At 38.8% G+C, this 23824-nt stretch overlaps 2 protein-coding genes across 5 annotated transcripts; one reads left to right on the forward strand and one right to left on the reverse strand.

Annotated features, from left to right (window-relative positions):
• Positions 1–428: 428 nt before the first annotated feature.
• On the forward strand, positions 429–4278 carry LOC148847731 (neurofilament heavy protein). 2 transcript variants are annotated; one of them, XM_088948740.1, is made up of 10 exons: positions 429–660; positions 1285–1349; positions 1428–1489; positions 1574–2701; positions 2807–3008; positions 3087–3221; positions 3299–3385; positions 3472–3555; positions 3651–3766; positions 3870–4278. In XM_088948740.1, exons 1-10 carry the CDS (start codon positions 513–515, stop codon positions 4126–4128), a joined length of 2286 nt encoding a protein of 761 aa, XP_088804866.1. In that variant the 5' UTR covers positions 429–512; the 3' UTR covers positions 4129–4278. The 2 variants fall into 2 exon arrangements, with proteins under 2 accessions (XP_088804866.1, XP_088804867.1); XM_088948741.1 differs by having other exon boundaries at positions 431–660; positions 3472–3546.
• Positions 4279–8323: 4045 nt separating this feature from the next.
• LOC148847732 (DEAD-box ATP-dependent RNA helicase 16-like) lies at positions 8324–23070 on the reverse strand. Of its 3 annotated transcripts, none has more exons than XM_088951039.1 (4): positions 22982–23068; positions 22604–22732; positions 9195–9232; positions 8498–9088 (listed from the first exon to the last, which is right to left on the reverse strand). In XM_088951039.1, exons 2-4 carry the CDS (start codon positions 22687–22689, stop codon positions 8865–8867), a joined length of 348 nt encoding a protein of 115 aa, XP_088807165.1. In that variant the 5' UTR covers positions 22690–22732; positions 22982–23068; the 3' UTR covers positions 8498–8864. The 3 variants fall into 3 exon arrangements, with proteins under 3 accessions (XP_088807164.1, XP_088807165.1, XP_088807163.1); XM_088951037.1 differs by having other exon boundaries at positions 8716–9088; positions 22604–22742; positions 22982–23070; XM_088951038.1 differs by having other exon boundaries at positions 8324–9088; positions 22604–23068.
• Positions 23071–23824: the final 754 nt, after the last annotated feature.

Consider the following 23824-nt stretch of genomic DNA (forward strand, 5'->3'; position numbering starts at 1 on the left):
TTTCCGTCCATTCCACAAAAATCTGGATTATATTTACAAGAGTTGGTTGGGTGGGACAGTGCTGGGCTGTTTGAATGCACAGTGAAATGTGCCTCTGAGGTTGGTGTGACTTGTGAGGCGTCATGTGTGAGGAGCGGAGCAGATCCGGTCTCACGAGCACCAACTTGCCCTGACAAGTGACAAAAGCCGAATTCTTCTTAGAGACCGGGTTCCCCATACGAGCGTTGCGCCGTTGCGTTGGAATGTATGGTCTTGTCTGACGAGTGACGAGAGTCGAGGGTTTCGTTGATTTACAAATATGCCACCGACATTCGGTTCTCGACTTCTATCCAAAATCCAAATATTGCCCGAAAAGTCCCCCCCCCCCCCTCCCCTCCAACGGCTACTTAGAAAACTGGGTATTTAAACCAATGCGAGAAAGAACGAACGCATCTCTTCTTTAACTCAGATCTCATTACCACCCCTTTCCGACACTCTCCACCTGCGCAACTTCTGAGCGAAGGTCCGAGAAGATGGAGCAACAACCTCTATCAGTGGTCCGCCACAACAACGAAAACGATGACGAATTCTATGAGAACATCGAAGCCCCCAAGTTTGTGGATTTCACTGTACCTGATCTATCACGCCCGGACGATCGTTTCTGGTTTTGTTTGCGTGTTGGTGAGTTATAGGTCTATCTCTTTTCGTTTAACTACGAATTCCGCTTGGTTTTTGCTCCAGTTCTGCGGATTTCAATGGTTAGGCAGTTAATTTTGTTTAACCTGACTTTATCTCCCCTGTTTGCTGCCTAGATCGATTTTGATTTCTTTTTCACTGTCTAGGTTGTTTATTTGTTTCTATTTCCAGATCTTTCATTTGATTTGCAAAATGTCTACAAGTTCCATCATTCACATTCTCCTCTGCTGACTAAAATCTGCTCCTGTGTTGCTTTCACTTTGTCTAATCTAAATTAATTTCAACCTCCTTGTTTTAACCCAAGCTTCTATTGTTCTTCTTATGCTGGTCTTAAATGTTAAACTGAACTTCAATTGCTTCTTCTTTTAGTTTCTTATATTGACAACAAAGTTAAGGCTCGAAATTCTGTTCTCTCTTCCTGCAGACTCCGTTTGTACTCCTTGCTCTTGGTTTTGATTACTTTCAGTACTGACAAGCTTACTGTTTTATGTCTGTTATGCAGTCATTTCCCTTTTCATTTTTTTCTTTGATGTTCTCATCGGATCTTCCCTTTTTTTCCGAGGACATATTTATGGATATCTTTCCTTCTGTCTGGTTGCTGTCTTTCAGGATGTGATCAAAACCATGAGGAAGACCTGGATCCCGATACCCTTCACAGAAATTTTGTGCTTCGGGTTAGTTATTCGCTTTGGTATTTCCTTCTATTGATCTTATTAGTACATAGCGTCAGAGATGACCTTTCAATCATACAGGTCATGGCAGCAAGAAGCCCCAACTTGAAACTGCAAAAGGCATTAAATAGACAAGCTCCACGGTATGCAATGCTTTCACTGCACTATTTCTTCTCTTTTTACCTTTGATAATTCAGCGACACTTTTTACTTGTTATTATCTTTTAGTGCAAATGCGAAATGCCCGCTTTCAGCACCCGCAAAATCTTACAAGAGTAGAATATCAAGATTGGCCGCAATTACATCTGTTTCTCAAAGGATGGCTGATACCAAATTGAAAATTCATCCAATTTACAAGCTTAATTCGACTCCAAATGTGAAGGCAAAGCAATCTTCAATTGCTACAAAAGCTTTGACTACTCCTAGGCACAAAAAATGCCTCCCGAAACCAGATTCTTTTCTTAGTGTTCAGAACCCAAAAAAGAGTGTTGCAGTTCCGAAGAGTAGATTGGTTGCAAAGGCCTTGGTCTTCCAAACGCCAAAGAAAACCGAGAGAACTGGTACTTCATTTCAGTCTCCTACTCCAATGTCAGAGATTTGTTCGGGGATGAAGAATCTTGCATTAAGCAGTCAAAGAAAACATGCCTCGCCTCATTCGTGCGTAATACCATCAAGATACAGGACATACAATCCTAAAAAAGCTTTACCCCCTTCAGATCAATCCAAAGCTCGAAGTGCCAGAAAAGTCATAAGCCGAGATAAGGTTTCATCAGTTTATCGAGATTATAAGGGGCAGCAAGCCAACAGTTCAAGATTGAAAAGCCAAACCAAAGGAAATTTACAAAATAACCATGAGCCTCCAGAACAAGTTGATAATGACTCTAGTGATATGGAGATAGATGGGAAATCAAGGGATGGTTCTTTGGAGGTGTTCTCTCTATCTGGTGGTTCTGGAAGTCAAGAAAGCAATGTTCGTGAAGGGAACCTGACAAGTAAAGAGAATTCAGGAAACTCACGCTCAGCTGCTACATGTTCTATTCCAGAAGAATTAGGTGGGACCTCGGAGAAATCCCCAATTATGAAAAACCTACCTTTAGTGTTAACAAATGCTCAAAGCTGTGAAGCAAGCTCCATATCAACTTCTGAGAAGGATTTGGAACAGAAAGATCCTCCCCTTTCTCCAACTTTAAAGGCAAAGGGAGAAAGTGGACATGAAGAAGTCATCATAAGATGCAAACCCCAGGATGGAATGGACTCTGAAGATCTTTCTATACACCAAACTTCCAATGGCGCAGGATATAAGGAGGCAGTAGAAAGTGATGACAAAGAAAATGATTTATCTTCTGATAATAACAGGTTCAGCCCTATACTCCTAAAATTAAAATTTTTATGTCGCAATTACCTTAGAGTATTTCACAACTTTGTGCCAACTGTACTTATTTCTGAATTTAACTGACACAGAAAATTGAATATCAATTCCGACCACTCCGAAAGGAAAATTCTGGGCAGGCATAATGAAGCTTGTCAAAACCATCATAAGGTTACTCAAGTCACGGGTAAAAAATCTAATGGATGCTCTGTCTCTGTTACTGCTGGTACCCAAGGAGTGAATTATAAGAAAACAAAGTTAACAAATCCTAAGCCCTTCCGACTAAGAACTGATGTAAGTGTTAAACTAAGTTCTGGTTTGCAAGTCACAGTGATCTTGATGCTTTATCTGACAAACTAGTGGTTGTACCAGGAAAGAGGAATTCTTAAGGAAGCCAACTTAGAGAGAAGATTAAATTTTCTTCCTCCTTTGAAAGGAAAAACTACAGTTCCAAGCGTTACAATTGTAAGTGCGCAAAGAAGGCACGGGCAAGGAGATGAGCTACAGGCGAGTTTTTTAATTTAAGGTAGCTGACTTATTTTCCTTCTTCATGATGAACTCCAACATTTTATTTTGATTTGCAGAATGAGAAATCCCAAAAACAATGTAAACATGAAAATTTTGCACTGGAAGGCAACAAAAATCAAACCTCTGTTCAAAAGATTCAACTTGTAAGTTGAGAAGCCGACCTTTTGTTTTTCCAATAATGTTTCCTCTAGATGTTCTGCTGAAACTTACAGGATTAACAAACTTGCAGCAAGGGTTGAAACCTGCATACCATAACACATCAAACCTTGCAGCAGAGACAAAGATGGCCTCAATTGTGCCGAAGGTACAAAAGGTGTAGTTTCTCCCTATCTGATAGATAAAGTTTAGGTGTGAACAGATTCAAATTTTGTTGAGGAAGGCTAAATGTTGATCAATCAATGTACGCAGCTAGAAGACGGCAGGGAGGTTACAGCAACAACGCATGATGATCAATCAAACCGAAAGAGCAGGACCAAACAGGCTATGTCACCTTCGGTGCAGCAACAACGCATCAGGACTCAAAGGTTCGTCTAATTTCTGAATTTGTCTTAGAGTAATGATAAATTCTCAATCTCCTCTGATCAAACTAAAAAACCACCTCCCTTCTGCCTACCATTTTATTTGTAGGGTGGCTTCATTAATGAAGAAAACTACTTCTCTAGCATCAACGACTCAGCTCAATATAACAAAAGAAACCTCAAAAATAGTTTCACAACCAAAAGCAGCAGCGGAGTCCATTGAGACAAGCACCACTAGTGCAAAGGTTGGTGCTGTCAGGTCTTCATCAAGGGGAAGAAGGCATGCAACGATTCCAAAGGAGCCGAACTTTCATATTATTCATATACCAAAGAGTTGCACAAAGAAACTGGCAAAGGCAACCCCATGATGATACAAATTTTTTTTTTCTCACTTTGTGGTTCAATTGTTTCATTGAATTCTCTTTGCGAGGTTGTAACATGATTTTGTATTGTATTACTAGTGTATTTATGATGAAGCTTTTTCAAATGATTATATAGTTTATTAATTATGTCTTCAAGTTGCGGGAACATGTAAGAGCAATTAATTACTTTTATTTCTGGGAATCAATCGGAGTTGTGTCCTGATTTGAAAAGGACAAAGTTCCCAGGTACTCAATTTCATTCTATTTCCTTGAAAAAAGTTACCTGTCCGGGTCACTAATTTGCCTGATATAACGAAGTTGGTGAACTATATCAAATTTCATTTTGCACATCCTCATGAGATTAAAAATATAAATGGTACAAACATCGTACTTATACCCAAAAAAAGGATGGTACAGAATGTGTTTGTGGTTTCCCGCCAATTGGCCTCACAAATGTCATTTACAAAATAATGGCAAAAATCATCACTTGTCGGTTAAAATTTTTACCCCCTAGGCTGATCTCTCTCCAATGCAAACTGCCTTCAATCCTGCACACCAAATTTTTAATAATTGCCCGAGTCCTCGATAGAATTCATAAGAAGGAGAAGTTTGGTGCTTTAATTTTGAAGCTTGATCTCTCGAAATCATATGATCGCATGGAATGGAGTTTCTTACTGCACATTCTTCGTTTGTGAGGTTTCTCGGAAATTTTTTGCTCTGATTTTCAATTGCATAGCCACTGATTTTTATTCCATTATACTCAATGGTGAGACTACTACACCTTTCACTCCTGAACGTGGTCTCTGTCAAGGGTGTCCCTTATTACCCTTCTTGTTTATATTGGGAGTTGATGTCCTCTCCTGGATGTTGTTGAATAATATACATGACAAGCACCTCAAGGGGATCCGCTTAGGTTATGGTGGGCTTACCTTAAAGGCTTAAACCACATCATGTATGTAGATTACATACTTATATTTGGGCAGGGTACTTTCAATGAAGTCCACCGAATTAAATCCATACTAGACCTCTTTTGCTCCTGGTCAGCCCAGGAGGTTAGCTATGAGAAGTCTTCGATTTTCTTTAGTCGTAAAGTGTTTCGCAGAGGGCGTATTAGAATGACTAATTATTTGGGATGACTGGAAATAAGGTTCATCTTGGCTGTAATTTTCATGAAAACCGGAGGTGCAAAGTCGATGTTGAAGACTGTAGTTGATAGAGTCAAATCTAGATTGGAGAATTGGAAATGTCGTTTTCTTTCACATGTTGGTCGTTCAGTTCTCATTCACAGCACCATTAATTCTCTTCCAACTTATGTCTTCCTAAAAAAAATCATTTTGCGACCTCTTACTAGGAAGTTTTGGTGGAGTTATACTTATGATAAACACCACTTTTATGTAAAAAGATGGATATCCTTTTGTGAGACTAAATTGCATGGTGGTTTAGGTTTCAAAGCATGGTTTTAAAAAATGACTCGGAAATGGAATTGTTTTGACCACCAGTTTTTGGGTCGACGGTTCGATCATTCAGTTCAAGTAGACAGTCCGTTCTAACAAAAAAATTAAAAATAAAAAACGACCAAAAACCATTAGATGGATCGATGATTCGAATGCCCAAATCAATGAATCATTAACTGATTCAATAATTTTTATTCAAAGATCGAATTTGGAATAAAACGGAATCGGTTACCTAAATGATTCTTGAACTGAATGGTCCAACCGTCTGGATCAACGGTGATTCCAAAACCATGTTTCAAACATTTCAAAATGTTAAATGTGGCTCTGAAGTTATGTTGGCATTTCTTAAATTATACGCATCAATTATGGATTAAAGTTTTGTGCTCAAAATATTTATATCGTTATCAGAGCTTCTGGACAGTTCCGATCAGATTTGGCTCTTCTCATGTGTGGAATAGTATGCTTAAATGCCAACAGACATTAAGATAGGACTGCAGATGGCAGATAAACAACCGCTGGTCTATTGACTGTGTTAATGATCCTTGGTTACCTGTGGGGGGAATTCCAAATTTTCATAATTCAGCTCCAAGTTCTACTAATTCTTGTCTCTGAGTGGCTAACTTCATTCATCCAATTTCTCACTCTTGGCTACTAAATTGCTTGCATGACGCTCCAAGTTCTACTAATTATTGTCTCTGAATGGCTAATTTCATTCATCCAATTTCTCACTCTTGGCTACAAAATCGCTTGCATGACTTCTTTACTGAACCAGGTTTTCAATCCAACTCCCACAGCTTGTTCATAACTTGGAGGATACTTTGGTTTGGATGCATACACCTCATGACTGTTTGACATCATCTTCTGCATATATACGTTGCTTTTGACAGATGATGCTCACTTCTCATCTTCCATTTATGCTTTTGGTGATATTACATGGAAATATTTTTAGCAAATCCAGAATTTACCTCCTAGAGTTCTTATTTTCATTTGGCGTTGCCTTGTTGGCCCCTTACCAGTTGCATCTTCTCTTGCCAGACATTCTCATAGAATAGACCCACTTTGCCAATTATGTGGGTTGGAGGAAGAAGATTTAAATCATTTATTTTTTAAGTGCCCTGTAATTCAGAGTATGGTTCACCTCATGGTTATCTATTAGAGTGGACCACTTGTTAAATTGGACTTTTTCTGACAAGTTACTCCATTGGTTTAAGCTAGGTAACCCTTTGCAATCCAGTCATGTTTCACTTTTTGCTCAGGAAGCAGTTATCATGTAGCATATCTGGAAGGCACGTTGCAAACTTCAGATGGACCACAATGTATTCTAGCCTTCATCAATTGTTTTTGCTGCTAATGCTCAATTGGATGTGATCTCATCTCATATTTCTCCACAACTTGACACCAATTCTCTTCAAACCCCAGTTCCAAGGACCATTAGGTGGGTTAAACCTCCTGCCAATACCCTCAAACTCAATTTTGATGGAGCTTTGAATAATGTCTCTGGTCTTTGGTGGCAGAGGTTTATTGCTTCATGATCGAAAGGTAATTTCTGTTTTGGGAGAGTTTTGAAATCTTCTTTGGGCACTCTGTTGGAAGTTGAAGCAAGGGCAGCCCTGGAGGCTCTCAAATTTACTGTGGATTTTGGAGTTTCTTCTCTTATTTTAGAGGGCGATTCTTATACTGTCATTAAGAGTTTGTTGGACTCTGATTGTGTTGCTCCTTGGCGGATCAGATCAATTATTGTTGATTGCAAACTCATCATCTCACAGATCCCTCGCTATTCGGTACTATGGGTTTCTCGGGTTTCTCGTAATTGTAACAAAGCTGCACACCAGTTGGCCAAATATGTTCTCAGCATTGCTCATTTCTACACATGGTCGACTCCTGATTTTCTGCTTGAGACTTTGTTGTCTGATTGTAATTCTGAGCAGATTGGTTAATGAATTGCCTCCGGTACCTTGCCAGATGGTCTTTCATCGTAGCTTATCACTTGCGATTTTCACGTAGAAAAAAATCAACTAATGTTAGTAGTACATATCTATACCTTTTTCGGTTTTTACCTATTTATTTATTTTTTTATCTGAAAATTTTTCATTAAGCATCAAGATAATTACAGTGAGACTCCATTGAAAGAGATAAACTCTCTTCGCTCTTTCCGAGGAGAAAAGATAATACAAGTTACATCACACCCAAAAAAAAATCCCTTGAAACCCCTTTGATGAATTAGCATTAGGGGTGCCCACGGTTCGGTCCAACCAAACCGACTTGATCAGTTTTTTAAATATCTAAACTGAAACTGAACCGGTGCAATTGGTTAACTGGTTAACTGTGATTCGATTTTTCAGTTTTTTTATGTATTTAAAAAAGCACTAAAACTGTTGCTGATTGTTATCGGTGCCAATGGCTGTTGTCAACTGTCGCCTGAAGTGAGAGCTTGAGAAGTGGTGCCTAGCAAAGCCGTAGAGAGGAGAGATGAGAGAGAGAGAGAGAAGAGAGAGATACAGATATGATAGATGGCATTGGTGCTTGCTTGCCGGTGACCGGTGTTGCCGCTTGGTGCAGGCTGCATGGCCATCTATGGAATACGAATAGTCGGAGAAGATTAGAAGAGTAAGACTGTAAGAGAGACTGAGAACTTCGAATAGAACTGAGAGACACAAAAAAGAAAAGACTAAGAGAAAGAGAAGGTTTAGCCGTTTAGGCTTCTAATTCGAAGAGACAAAAGAGAAGAAAGGCTTGAAAGAGTTCAATTTTTGAGAATGAGAGACTGGTAGTCTCCAGTCTAGCACTCTGGCACTCTGGCAGAGGCAGACTGATATATATATATATCAGTTCCGTTAACCGCCGGTTTTTTAAATGGTTAATTGAAACCAAACTAAAATTATCGATTTTTTAAAAATATCAACCAAAACCGAACCAACCTATTCAGTTAACCAATTTTTCGTTTCGATAATGTAATTCCACCAACCCAACTCCTTTAGCAGCCAACGAATTACCAACTTTGAATCCCGTTCAATGATCAATTTTCTGATGTTCAACTCTTTTGCTGTTCGAACTCACTCCACAGCGATGATCTCAGCCTTCAAGGAATCCCCCAAATGCCCAAACCAATTGGGCCAGAGTATAGAGCCATATCTCTTCCCTCATTTCGAAAACGAATCATCATACAGTCAAACTAATGCCCATTTGGGAGGGCTGAAGTGCAGCAGCTTCTGGCTGTCCATGTGTGAGACCCACGTGGGCAGCCTATAAGCTGTGTTTGATGAAAAATCCAGAGAGACAAATTGGCTGTCAATTGCAAAGGGAAAAGAAGGAATATGGACACACCTCAGCAGAGAAGGTCTTCAGAGGATCTATACTTTTGCCAAATTTTCTCTTAGACCCTTGCCGGCATGTAGACTTGGCATTTCCCATTGCAGCTCTCGCAAGCTTAGCAATCTTGCTTGCTTCCTGTGTTACCGGGTCCAAGAGGTATTCGGGCACAGCTCTTAGTACTTTGTCATGCTTTAGTAGATCTGTTGAAGCATTGTCAAACTTGATATAATTAGAAATTGAATATGCTAGCTCCAATATCATCAATGCAAATTAAGCTATACATCCAACAAACAAAATTCTCCTCACCTAAGTCTCTTGGATTATCTTCAAAATGAGCCTTCAACCTAAACAGGAGCATCGTCAGTAACAAAATAACCAAGAAAAAGGTTGGAACAAAGGAAAAAATAATACAAAGGTAGAGTATATGCACATTTTTCTTTCTTATTTACAGAAGCATGCTTTTGCCTGTCTAGCATGGGTTCAGATGCCACATGGCACACCTTTGCAACACATAAATAACAGACTAAGCTAAATGACACTTCTTTTAATTCTATTGAGCTACACAGTTTTTCTTTTTTTGAAAGGCTGAAAAACATACCTTTTCTATTCAATTATTAAAAAAAAAAAACATGTAAAACGCCCCCACTCCCTTTCTCCCTCTCTTCTGATGATCGGTTTGTAGATCAAGGAATTAACATGTTCATATTAATTGTGTTTAAGTGTGCAAAAAGATTGTCTTACATATTAAATTGACGGTGCCCTGACCAGAAAAGAAATGGATAATACAACTAAGCTACATTTTGCCAAAGCAAAATCTAATATCAATCATATTTGGGTCCTAGAGGTTTGCGTTTCCTCATCTTCCTTTTTCAAGGTGTTACACTGATGAAATAATAATTCTTTTTATTTTCCTTTCTCGTAGACAAATGATGAGGATTCCCACCCCAAGAAAAATTAGGTTATTTCAGCTGGCGAATAAGCTCAGCTAAAAAATAAAATGAAAGATGCCATAGAGGAAAAGAAACTATGGTGCTTATTACCTAATGTCTGCAATTATTGCTTAGCTGATGAGACAGTAAACATCCTTATATTCACTTAGTTATGTCACTTGTGTGTCTCATACCTGGCAATGCATATTTGACATTTATGATATCCAAGTGTTAACCCCTATGGATGGGATGGATATTCATGAGACTTTATACTCAAGCCCATGGAACTATAGTACTAAGGTTAAGATCTTCATTAACGTAATATCTTGGCAAACGTTTGCTAGGCAACCCAAGACTGTCAATTAGAAAAATATCCAGTAACACTTTGGTAGTTCCTGCATACTTAGGAAAGGTTGGTTCAGGGGATTCTGCAAGAGCCAAGCACAAATTATTGATATGGGGAACACAATTATCAATCTATATGGGTTACATCAATGGATGTGCATGGAGGGTAACTTAGTGATAAGCTGGAAAGGAGACAAGGATAACCTAATTGGCTGAGGTGCGTACCATGCCATATAGCACGATTGGAATAAAACTTGCCATGTGAGAGGGTAATTTATATTATGTGAGTAAAAGAGTTGCAGATTTTTGTATCAAAAACTTTAATTAAGATTACTTTCTCTCAGTTCTCTATCTCCTTTTTTTTTTTTTTAATTCAATAACACTTTCATTAGCTCATCAATAGAAGATTTACAATTGGAAGACAAACACGCTTATCTTCCAAGAGCAACAAAGAACCTCAAGAAAAGATAAAAAAAGAAATAAAACACACTATAGTTACAGCTTAGCCCAAAACAGTGAATCCCTTTCTGCCCCTTATTTAGCTAAACCGTCAACTAAGGAATTAGCCGATCTTTTAACTCAACATATCTTAACTTCCATCTCCCGCACCAACCACATGAATTTCCTCCTCTCATTATTGTACTTCTATAAGCCATTGTGATTTTTAATCAGCCACCCTATCACCACCTCTAAATCTCCTTCAATTAAGAGTTTCCTGATGTTCAACTCCTTAACTTTCTGGACTCCTTCCATAACTGCAAAGATCTCAGTTCTAAGGGAGTCACCCACTCCAATTGGGCCTGAGAACATGGCAGAAATGACTCCATTTTCATCCTTAAAAACACCCCCAATCCCCGATTGTCCCGGATTTCCCCTGCAAAGATCTCAGTTCTCTATCTCCTATATCACACAAATAAAGCTTTTAAAGGAAAATCAGATCAAAGGCAAGTTAAACACATCAGTTAATGCAACACTCACTTTTCTGAATTAAGAATCTCATTTCTCAAATCTTGAGCACGTTATTCTCTTATCGCAACTTTTTTTATGCTTTTTGCAACATCCTATAAAGTGTATCATCATTCATTACTAAGCCGTGCCTTTCACCAATAACCATTATGCTAAATAAAAATAAAAATAAAAAAGAAAAGAAAGGTGAGAAAACAAAGGAAAATAGACCTAAAGAATGGTTGTCTTACAAATTCATAACCACATCCACATACACAACAATCATTATCAATCAACTTTAAATCTTTCTTATGTCTATGAAAAAATCTATCAATGCAAGATGATTGATTCAGACCCAGTTGAAGATGCAAGAATAAGATTAATTACAAGATGACCATGTTGGTAGCAAACTGGCATTAAGCCATTACTAGACATCCTTTGGAGAAGTGTCCTTCCTTGTCACATGTTCTTGAAGAGTTAAAACACCTTTTTGATGGGAAAGAAAATGTCAACCAAGGATCCTTAGATGTTTCTCAAACACATACAACCATACCAGAGATAAATATACAAGACCTTGTAGCATACACTTTCACATGATTAGTACATCAATTATCCTTTTTTAGGTTACCCTCATTAAGGAAGAATCCATTCCACCATGCATCATGACCACAACAATCAACGAAGATAGTTGTAGCATCACACCAAGTTGAAATCAAGAATTAAAGGACAAAAAAGAGTAACCCCTAGAGAGAAAGAGATTGAGAGAAGACTCAAACTCATACTGGCGGCACCAATATTTTTATCATATATACTAGGGCGAACGTACAACTTAAAAGAGGAAGAAAAAGACCAAAATGTCCCTTGTGGCATACACTAAATATTACATCACTCCCCCTCAAGTTGGGGCATAGATGTCAATCATCCCTAACTTGTCACATACATCATAATGGTGCAAGGAATTCAATCCCTTAGTAAAGACATCTACAAGTTATTCTGAGCTGATATAACAGGTGCAAACTTCTCTTTTTTCAAGCTTCTCTCTGATAAAATGCTTATCAACCTCAATATGCTTGGTTATATCATGGATACCTGGATTTGCAACAAAGTTGATAGCTTCTTTGTTGTCACAATAGAGTGATATAGGGTCTTTAGCTTGGAAACCCAATTCACTTAAAAGGTTCTTGATCCATAGTAGCTTTGCAACTCCATGTGACATGGCCCTATATTCCGCCTCTACACTGGATTGAGCAACTACACTCTGTTTCTTACTCCTCCAAGTAACAAGATTTCCCCCTATAGAAGTACAATAACCACTGGTGGATTTCTTGTCATCTATCGAGACGATCCAGTCAGCATCAATGTAAATTTCAACTCTCATATGCCCATGTTTCTTGAACAATAGGCATGTCCCTGGGAATTTCTTCAGATATCCCAATACCTTGTCTGCCGCTTCCATATGTGCTACCTTAGGAGCATGCATAAACTGGCTGAGAACCCCCACAACATATGCTATGTCAGGCCTAGTCATGGATAAATAGAGTAGTCTCCCCACAAGTCTTTTGTACTGCTTTGGATCATTCAAAAGTTCACCACCACAGTTCCCAAGTTTATGATTCACATCTATAGGAATGCCGACAGGTTTGGCCCCAAGTTTTCTTGCACCTTTCAGGAGATCTAGGGTGCACTTCCTTTGAGAGGTGAAGATGCACTGTTGGGAGCGGGCCACTTCAATTCCAAGGAAGTAATGCAATGGACATATATCCTTCACCTCAAACTGTGTAGCTAGGAACCTTTTTAACCTTTGTATCTTTGAGGCCCAGTCACCGGTAATGACAATATCATCCACATAAGCAATTAGAGTTGTTGTTTTCCCTTGTTCCTTCTTCACAAAGAGTGTATGATCAGATTGGCATTGCCTGAACCCCATTTTTTGAACTGCTTGGTGAAATCTACTAAACCAAGCTCTTAGTGATTGTTTAAGGCCATATAAGGACTTCTTTAATTTGCACACTTTCTGCTCTTTATCCTTAGCACAAAAAACCAAGAGGTTGAGTCATGTATACTTTCTCTTCCAAATTCCCATTCAAGAAGGCATTTTTAATGTCTAGTTGATGAAACTCCCAATCAAGATTTGCTGCCAAAGAGATAAGAACCCGGATAGAATTCATTTTTGCCACAGGCACAAAAGTCTCAGCATAGTCAACACCATACACTTGTGTAAAACCCTTTGCAACTGAAGAAATAGTTGGTTAGCCACGAGTGTGGGTTCCATACCCACACTCAGGCTCTAGTGTGTTTGGTTTCATACCCACACCTAATTGTTTCTAATTTCTTTTTCGTACTTCTAATTTCTGTTAAGTTGGGTTGGTTGGCCTTATTGTTTCTAATTTTTGTTTATTTTCTATTCTTGTAAGGATCCTAAAAGGTATAAATAAAGGAGTGTATGGGGCAATAGGTCATTAATCACTGAACCCCTTCTTTCTTTTCTCCTCTCTTCACTCTTTTTCTCTCTCTTTCTCTCTTTTCTTCTCTTCAAACCTGTAATACAGTAAACACTTCTTCTTCTTCTTCTTTCAAGTTGGTATCAGAGCCTTAGATCTAGGGTTTCTCATGTGGATTTAATTCAACCAACGATTATGAGAATTGTTTAAGGTTGAAAGTTCAGAAAGATCCTTATTTCAACTAATTCTTGGAGGTTGCAAGAAGGCTTTAGCAGCTGTCCAAAGATTGGAGAGAGCTTCTTGTGATCAGGAAGAATTAGGCAAGAATTGAGTGATCAAGATCGATTCTTGATCAAGACTGGTGGTGCTGATCAGTTTCTTTTTTCTTGGTTCTTTAATCAAGATTCAAAGTGTTGGTAGTAATCAATTGATCAAGTTTGAAGACTGAAAGTAGCAATCAGTTTTCTGGGCTTTTTTCTTCATAAAGTAAGTACCTTTTCTTGAGATTGATACTCAAAAGAACTTTGTTATTCATTCAGAGGGGTATGGATAGAAAATCTCAAGACTAATATCAATCAGTCTAGGACTAATATCAATCCCAAGACAGTAGTTGACTGTTATCTAATTGCAAAATCATTGTCCTAGGTCGGCTATTATCAGCCTTGAAATATAGTTTTTTCTTGTCACAGTAGTTTAAAGCCTCCTCTTAACTTAGAATGGAGTACGAGAACCAAGAGGAAGGTCCTTTTGGGACAGGTGGTTCAGGTAACATGACTGACAACACCTTTCAGATTACAACTGTTAAGTTTGATGGATCAAACTACATGGAATGGGCCCAATCAACCATGATGGCTATTGGAGGTAGAGGAAAATTGAACTTCTGGCTAGGGGATGTGAAGGAACCCTCCAAGGAGGACCCTACTTATGCTAGGTGGGTCCAAGAAATTTTTTTGGTGATGACATGTCTGTGCAACTCTATGCAGCCACATATCAGTCGAAACTACTTGTGGGCCAAAACAGCTCAGGAAATATGGGATGTTATGAAGGAAATTTACTCTCAACCTCTTAATGTTGGTAGGGCTTATGAGCTAAAATGTGAGGTTAAAATTTTGAGGCAAGGTGAGAAGCAGGTCTCTGTTTACTTTTCAACCTTAAAATCCTTGTGGCATGAAATTGTCTATCTTGAAACAATTGAGTGGTAGAGTTAAAAAGATGCACAAACATATAGAAAACAGGTTGAAACTAACAAAGCTTTTGAGTTCCTAGCTGGTCTAAACTCCGAATATGACATTGTGAGACAACAGTTGTTGAGACAAGAGATAGTGTGACTTTATCACAAGCCTATTCCCTAGTGCATAGTGAAAAAACTAGGAGAAAGGTTATGTTGCAGCAACAACCCTCCAAATCAGCCTTGGTAGCAGTCAGACCTAAATATGGGGTGGGGGGGGGGGGGATAAGGAGAAGAAGGAAGCTAAGGACTTAGTATGTGAACACTGCAAGAAACCTAAACATACTAAGGACACCTATTGAAAGTTGCATCATCATCTAGTTCTAGTAAAGCTCAGAGATAAGAAAGGGAATGCTAATATGGCTATCAATACTAATAGTACATCTTCACCAGGCACAAGAGGCACTCCTCTAGATACCCTAGTTGCAGCCCAAGCTGCTTTAACGCAGCTAGAAAATGAATTTAGTAATTCTGTCCTAGGTAATACTAGACCTTCCTAGGTAATAGATTCAGGTGCTTCAGATCATATGACCAATATATCTACTCTATTTAGCACCTATTGTTTATCCACTGGGAGAGATAAAGTTTCTATTGCTGATGGCTCTCTTATACCAATTTCTAGCAAGGGAGACAACAGATTATCAGATACCATCACCCTATCCTCAGCTTTGCACGTTCTAAGTTTTGTGCTAACTTACTTTCAGTTAGTAGTATTACTAAAAATCAAAACTATTCAGTAAATTTTTTCCTTGATCAATGTATTTTTCAGGATCTGGAAATGAAGAAGGTGATTGGGATTGGCCATGAGATGAATGGAGTCTACCTGTTGGAACATTCACAGGGGGAGTAGAGTGAAGTAGGAAAATTGATTGGGATTGGCCATGAGATGAATGGAGTCTACCTGTTGGAACATTCACAGGGGGAGTAGAGTGAAGTAGGAAAATTGTTTGTTTCTCAGTCTTGTAGTAAGATTATGCTTTGGCACAACCGCTTAGGTCATTTATCTTTTAGGTCTTTAAAGAGTCTTTTTCCAAACTTGTTTGAATTAGTAGAAGTGTCTGGGTTAAAATGTGAAAGTTGTGAATTTGCAAAACATAATAGATCATCTTATCCTTTAAGTAATAAAAGAAGCAACCTTCTTTTTGAGGTTGTGCATACCGATGTTTGGGGGCCCTACCATACTCCCACCAGGGGGTACAAATATTTCTTATTATTTGTTGATGACTATACTCGTTTTTCATGGTTCTATCTTATGCACTCTCAAAATGAGGTCCCCTCTCTGACCCAAGCTTTCCATCAGATGATCCTAACTCAATTTGAAACTAAGATCAAGATTCTTAGATCTGATAATGCCAATGAATACTTTGCAAAACCCTTGGCATCCTATCTCCTTGATCGCGGGATCATTCATCAGAGCACCTGTCCTCACACGCCTCAGCAAAACGGGGTTGTTGAGAGAAAACAGACATATTTTAGAGGTAGCCAGAGGCATCATGCTCAACTCCAATATTCCCATACGCTTTTGGGGAGATGCAATCCATACTGTCATATACCTCATTAACAGGGTTCCTTCATGGGTCCTAAACATGCAAACCTTGTTCAGTCTTCTATATCCAGATAATGACCTATTCACTATTCCCCTCAAAACTTTTGGGTGAGGATGTCACATTCTTTGAGGATGTATCATAGAAAGTGGTGGAGGCAGGTTGATTCTTGTACTCAACAGCAATCCAGGCCAGTCCCAACATCTTCTACACCTCCAGATCCAGACACTACTATTGCTCCCACTGTTACAGAGGTTCAACCTTCACCGACAGATGACCTTGATCTTCCAATTGTTATTCGTAAAGGGAAGCATTGTTGCACCTCATCCACTGCCCATTGCATCTCCAAGTTCCTTTCCTATAATTGTCTCTCAAAATCCTACAAATCTTACTTGACATCTATTTCTTCTATTCCTATACCCGGAAAAGTGCATGAAGCTCTTTTGATACCTGAATGGAAGGAAGCAATGCAAGTAGAGATGGATGCTCTTGTCAAGAACACATGGGAACTAGTTAACTAGCCTGAAGGGAAGAAACATGTTGGATGCATATGGGTGTTTACTGTGAAATATAATGTTGATGGTAATGTAGAGAGGTATAAGGTCAGATTGGCTGTAAAGGGATTCACACAAATTTATGGAATAGACTATGTAGAAACCTTTGCACCTGTTGCAAAAACACTATCAGAGTTCTTCTGTCCATTGCTGCAAACTTCTCATGGCCACTATTTCAACTGGATGTTAAGAATGCCTTCCTCAACGGAGACTTGCAAGAGGAAGTATACATGGAGTTACCCCCTGGTTTTTATAGTACAGAAGCAGGAAAGAAAGTTTATCATTTGAAGAATGCCTTGTATGGGCTAAAACAATCCCTGAGAGCTTGGTTTAATAGGTTTAGACTAGCTTTGGACAAATTTGGATACATACAGGCTCAATCAGATCACACCATCTTCTTTAAGAAGACAGGTCCTTCCCTGACTCTACTTGCAGTCTATGTAGATGACATTGTGATAACAGGAAGTGACACTAGTGAAATTGAAACCCTTAAACAACACATTCACAAGGAATTTGAAGTGAAAGACCTAGGAAAGTTACACTATTTCCTAGGAATTGGGGTAGCTCAATCTAAGCATGGCATTTTCATCTCCCAAAGGAAGTATGTTATGGACTTATTGGAAGAAACTAGCAAGTTAGGAGTGAAACTTGCTGATACTCCCATTGAGAAAGTGGAGAACTCTTTGAGGACATGGCTATGTACCAAAGGCTGGTTGGGAAACTTCTTTATCTTTATTCATAAAAAAAAAAACTTCTTTATCTCGGTCTAACCCGACCAGATATTTCTTATGCTGTCAGTGTTATCAGTTAATACATGCATTCTCCTAGGACCACCCATCTCCCTGCAGTAGAAAGGATCGTTGCCTATTTAAAGAAATGTCCAAGGAGAGGTATACTCTTCAAGAATAATGGTCATATGAAAATAGAAGTGTATACAGATGCGGATTGGACTGGATGTGTTGATGATAGGAGGTCCACTTCTGGATATTGTGCATTTGTGGGGGGGAAATCTTTTTTCCTACAGAAGCAAGAAACAAAATGTTGTTGCTCGCTCTAGTGCAGAAGCAGAATACATATCCATGGCCAATGGTGTTGCGGAAGTGTTATGGCTGAGATCCTTGCTTAATGAGTTGGAGGTTGATTATGAGAAGCCTCTAATGTTGTATTGTGATAATCAAGTTGCAATTAATATTGCCCACAACCCAATACAACATGACAGGACTAAGCATATTGATGTTGACATAAATTTTATTCGAAAGTGAGTCGCATCTCAAGAAGTATGCCTTCCTTACATTGCCTCAGACATGCAGTTAGTTGATCTCTTCACCAAAACAGTCACAAAAGGCAAATTGGAGACATATCTACGCAAGTTGGGCATGACAAATATCTACTCCCAACTTGAGGGGGAGTGAAAAAATAGTTGGTTAGCCACGAGTGTGGGGTTCCATACCCACACTCAGGCTCTAGTGTGTGTGGTTTCATACCCACACCTAGTTGTTTCTAATTTCTTTTATTAGTAGTTTCTAATTTCTTTTTAGTAGTTCTAATTTCTGCTATTAGAAGTTTCTAATTTCTGTTAAGTTAGGTTGGCTGGCCTTTTTGTTTCTAATTTTTGTTTATTTCCTATTCTTGTAAGGATCCTAAAAGCTATAAATAAAGGAGAATATGGGGCAACAGATCATTAACCACTGAACCCCTTCTTTCTTTTCTCCTCTCTCTCTCTCTCTCTCTCTCTCTCTTCTTCTCTTCAAACCTATAATACAGTAAACAGTTCTTCTTCTTCTTTCAAGTGCAACCAATCTAGCTGTGTATCTCTTAACTATGTCATCTGCCTTGTGTTTCATAGAGAACACCCATTTGCACCCTACAGGTTCCTTTCCCTCAGGAAGATCTACCAGCTCCCATGTTTCGTTTTTGTGGAGGACATTGATTTCTTCCTTCATAGCCTTTGTCCACTTAGGAGAAAGGAGAGCATCTGTGACACTTTTAGGAACTAGGACATTATCAATTTTAGATAGAAAAGCATGAAATGAATGTGATACATTTTCATTGGATAAGAATTGAGCCATGGGATGGTGTGTGGTGCATGATCTAACCCCCTTCCCTTTTGCAATAGGAAGGTCTAGATCACAATTTGAAGTGTCAATGTCAATGGGTTCAGGAGTTTCAATAAGAACAATAGTACCTGGGTGAGGGCATTGATTCAACTCCTGGCAGTCTGATGGCATTTATTGCGTATCTCAGGTTGTCCCTTGGCTATTGAACTCTGTTGGCCTTGACTTCTATAATGTTGTCTCTGCAGGACACGAAATGGAGGAGGGTCAGGTGGGGAAGGCAACAAGACTAGAGTCTGTTTCTGTTTCTCCTCACCAAGATTCTCCCCCCCCCCCCCCCCCCCCGAGGGGAAATAGAAAAGAATGGAACATTTTCAAAGAATGAGATATCCATAGAGACAAAATATTTTCTTGAGACTAGATCAAAACAATGATAACCCTTTTGAGAAAGGGGATATCCAAGAAAAACACACATAACAACCTTAAGATCAAGTTTACCCCGGGTAGGAGAGAGATCATGGACGAAGCACTAGCACTCAAAGACACGCATGGGTATGGGAAACATTGGAGCCTTGGGAAAGAGGAGCTGGTGAGGGGACCTATATTCGAACAACCGAGAGGGCATCCTGTTGATAATATATGTGGCAGTCATAACAACATCCAACCAAAATCTTTTTGGAACTTGCATCTGCAACAAGAGTCATCGAGCAACTTCTAAGATGTGATGGTTTTTTCTCTCTACAACCCCATTTTGTTGGGGAGTACTTGCACATGAGCTCCTATGAATAGATCCACAGGATGTAAAGAAGTTGGAGATGTCTCTATGAAAGTACTCATTGGCATTGTCTGATTGAAAGACCCGAATCTCTGTTTGAAATTGAGTGTAGACCATTCGTTGAAAATCTTTCACAAACTTAGGAACTTCTTCTCGTAAGTGCATAGGGTACACTCAAGTGAATCGTGAAAAGTCATCAATAAAAGAAATGAAATACTTGTAGCCATTCTCAATCGGAATATTCACAAGTCCCCACATATTAGAGTATACAATATGGAAAGGAAAATATGATATTTTATTACATAAAGGAAACGAGGTTCTATAATGCTTGCTTATTTGACACACTTGGCAATGAAACTTATTGACAGAAACATGTTTAAATAAATCTGGAAATAAGTACTTCAAAGACTTAAAAGATATATGACCCAAACGATGGTGCCACAAAAAAACTTGACTATTACTAGATTGACTCGAAGACTCTAAAACGGCAAAACCAACTTTATTCTCTAGCACATAGAGGTCATCGACTATGCTCCCTCTACCAATCATCCTCCTGGAAGCTAAATCCTAAAAAACACGAGTCGGGAAGGAAAGTTACTGAACAGTTCAAAGCATGTGTAATACTATTGATGGATAACAAATTAATAGGCATTTTTGGGACATGCAAAACATTTTGTAATGAGATACCAAAAGGTAAAGATATAAATCCTCGACCAGTAATGGAGGAGAAGGATCCATCAGCAAGCCTCACTTTATCTTTTCCAGATAGAAGGGTATATGATTGAAACAAAGTTGACTTACCAGTCATATGGTTGGAGACACCAAAGACAACAATCCACGGAAACTCCAGGGGATCAATAGTCACATGAAAAGCAGAGGTTAAGTTAACTAAGGGAGAAGCAAATGAGGTGGAAGGTGTAGGTCTAGAATATGTTTGTTTGATGGCCCTACAATACTGCTCCAAATGGTCATAGAAGGAGCTGATAATATCTTCCTTGGGATCAGAGCTAGAGGGACAATCCGGAGACTCATGTGAGGCAAGATTGGAAGAGGTGAACTTCTTCTGAGTTGGCTTCTTTTGTTCTGTTGCTGATTTCTTGTTGAGTTCATGTGCCCATTTCGGTTTTCCATACAATTCCCAACACGTCTCACAGGTGCGTCTAGACTTTTGGCAGTGAGTGCACCACAATTTATCCTTATCATCCACATTTTTCTGATTTTCCCCCTTCCTAGCTGAATTGGTGTTACTTCTTACGGCTAAAGCTATGGTCTCCCCCTCAAGAGGATTCATAGCAGACCTCCTACTCTCCTCAGACTGAACTAAAGCATACACCTCTTGGACAGACGGAAGATCCTTGTTGCCCAAAATCTGTACCCAGGTAGACTCATACATGGGGTTAAGGCCAAGAAGGAAAGCAAGCACCCGTTGTTGGGAAACCAACTGCTTGTAGGCCTTGGCATCTTTCTCACTCTCCCACTCAATGGTTTGGTAGTAGTCTAATTCCTTTCAGACAGATGTGAGAGCAAAGTAGTAGGCTGATAAACTCCTCTCACCTTGCTTGCATGTTGACGATTCAGCCTGCAGCTGATAAATCCGTGCATAGTGTCTCTGTTCTGAGTATGTTGCCTTGGCTTGATCCCAATTTTCTTTTGCTGTCTCAGCCCACATGAAATTTTGCTTGACAGAAGGCAGCATCGAGGTCAAGAGCCAAGACATTATCATGCAATTTTCTTGGTCCCACTTATCACTTTAGGTTCCTTTGTCTTCCAAGTTATATATCCAGCCTTACCCCTGGCAGTGATGTACAGTCGCATCTCCTTTGGACCAAGCTAAGTAGTTTCTGCCGTCCAAGGGAGTAATAGTCATAGGGAAGTGCAGGGTCTCATAACCACCAGACATCCCTCCTTGATGTGAGGTAGCTTCTGAAGTTGCAGACTCTTCAGAATTCATTTGAACCAAGTGAAGGCAGCAGACACAAACCGATTACAGTCCTTACCCAACTAGGCAAATACAAAAAACTGCTAAAAACAGAGCACAGTTTTTGCTGTCTCAGATTTTCACAGACCTGAGAGGTGTCTTCTTAATGCAATACGAACTACAGAAAACATTTAAAGAGGCTGCTGCCTTCTGTCAATCGAACCAGGTCACTCTTCAAACATGAAGATTATTGGGTCTTCACACCCACGAAGAGGGATGAACTCCCTTTATACCATTCGGTCAAGCACAATAACTTAATCAGTTCTTGGTTTCAACACCAAGAACTAAAAAAAAAAAAGTGGTGAAAGCTTCTGTTCGTATTCAGTCCAGGGTCTCTGTAATTTCCAGTACAGGAACAACAAAAAACACAGGAAGAAAAAAAACAAAAAAAACCGTCCTCTTAGGGAGATTCAGTCAGTCATCCACTGGCCTCTGGGTGTCGTATGAATCAGTTGCAGTCCAAGAAAACAGGGCAGGTCAAGAACGAACAGTCTTCAAATGGAGTTCGTGTGTGTCTCTTCCACTTCGCAGTCCAGAGGAGCAGGAAAGAGTTTCGACTTACAGAGATGATTTACAGAGCACTATCCCGCTCTGATACCATGTTCCAATCAATAGAGTAGAGGGTAAAGAGGAGAGGAGGAGAAGAGAGAAAGAGATTGAGGAACGTACAATTTAAAAAGAGGAAAAAAAGACCAAAATGCCCCTTGCGGCATACACTAAATATTACATCAGATATAAACACATTAATCATGTGCAACTTGAAATACAAATAAACAGTAAAAAAATAATAATATCTACATAAAGGTTCTGAGGGGCCATTTCCGCATAATAAAAGTAATTCAATGTAACTGTTCACAACTAGCCAACCAATAGCAAATACCAAGTATTTATCCATATGAAAAATGAGGACCAAATATTTTACCTCAGCTCTATATCGTAAAGACTCCACCGCATTTTTAGTAAGTAAAGGAAATGGGGCAATGAAGCTTGGCGAGTCCTGATTCCCATTGCCTTAGTGTGGATTTGATTTCTTCAAAAATTTCCATTTCGTCTGGAGAAACCTTTTGGTTGTACAAGTAAATGGGTAATGAAAATAAAAAAAAAAACATTTTTTTTCTGGAGAAGCTCTAATCTTACACACACACCCCAATAGCAGCAAAAGGACAAAAAAAAGAAACATGGTATTGATGCTGGAGATGTGAATAAAAATAATCAGGTGAAAAGGGCTCAGTTTTTTGTCTAGATACCGTTCCTAAGAAACGACTAAAATTATATGAAACTAATTTGTACATAAACTTACCAAAGAAACTAATTTGTACTAAAATTATATGAAACCAATTCGATGTACATATCCTGCAGCACTTTGTGGCATTTCAAAGTTTATAACCTGTTAAAAAGCAGATTAAACCCTGTTAACTGAAATGGATGGGACAAAGGCAATTCATCTTTACTTTGGAAACAACTTAAATTAACACCAGCGCAAGCCTTTTATACAACTAGACCATAACATAAACTGAAGACAATGACAAGAACATAAGAGTTGACAGATTGGTGTACCATTTGCACACAGATTGGTAATTTCACTTTTTTTTCATAACTCTACATTTTCAAGTGCATTTCCCATTTTGCCTTCATCAACCAGTTACGAAACCCAAGAAGCATAGATCTCGTCTCTTATCCATGCTGAGAAAAAACATATTGACACTTGTGCATTTGTCAAACTCATTGTTTATTGACAGTAACTGTATTCACATTCTAGCGACTCTCCATTATACCCTGCTCATACAATCTATTATTTTGAATAGGTTAATCTTTTACAGATTTAACACATTCTTTTGACCTTGTTTTGAAAATCATAATCATATCGTAAATTCTACAGAAAGTTGAATTGAATCGAATGGTGAATCGTAAGATTATTTATATTTTTTATAAATTTGTCAAAAAATTAAAGATGCATATATTAAAAGGTTAAATATATATAGGAAACTGACTTTCCCTTATTTTTAATCTATATATACCATATATGTACCTAAAGTAATAGAATTTACCACTTCTACAATGGAAACCTGAAATGATATAATCAAGTTTGATTTGAAAGTCAAACAAATCCACGTATAATGGCTCTTTAACCTACATATAATGG

This window comes from Nelumbo lutea, chromosome 6, assembly GCF_056320005.1.
Source record: "Nelumbo lutea isolate HS-2025 chromosome 6, American lotus-T2T, whole genome shotgun sequence".
Classification (NCBI taxonomy): Eukaryota; Viridiplantae; Streptophyta; class Magnoliopsida; order Proteales; family Nelumbonaceae; genus Nelumbo; species Nelumbo lutea.

Bases quoted from the DNA above. Each gene is read 5' to 3' on its own strand.
- LOC148847731 (XM_088948740.1), top strand. From the start codon at position 513: ATGGAGCAACAACCTCTATCAGTGGTCCGCCACAACAACGAAAACGAT. The intron at 661-1,284 runs GTGAGTTATAGG...GCTGTCTTTCAG, and splicing joins CTGGTTTTGTTTGCGTGTTG to GATGTGATCAAAACCATGAG. The intron at 1,350-1,427 runs GTTAGTTATTCG...TCAATCATACAG, and splicing joins ACAGAAATTTTGTGCTTCGG to GTCATGGCAGCAAGAAGCCC.
- LOC148847732 (XM_088951038.1), bottom strand. From the start codon at position 22,689: ATGGGAATCAGGACTCGCCAAGCTTCATTGCCCCATTTCCTTTACTTA. The intron at 9,233-22,603 runs GTAAAATATTTG...GCTCCTGTTTAG, and splicing joins CTTTACGATATAGAGCTGAG to GTTGAAGGCTCATTTTGAAG. The intron at 9,089-9,194 runs GTGAGGAGAATT...ATGCTTCAACAG, and splicing joins AGATAATCCAAGAGACTTAG to ATCTACTAAAGCATGACAAA.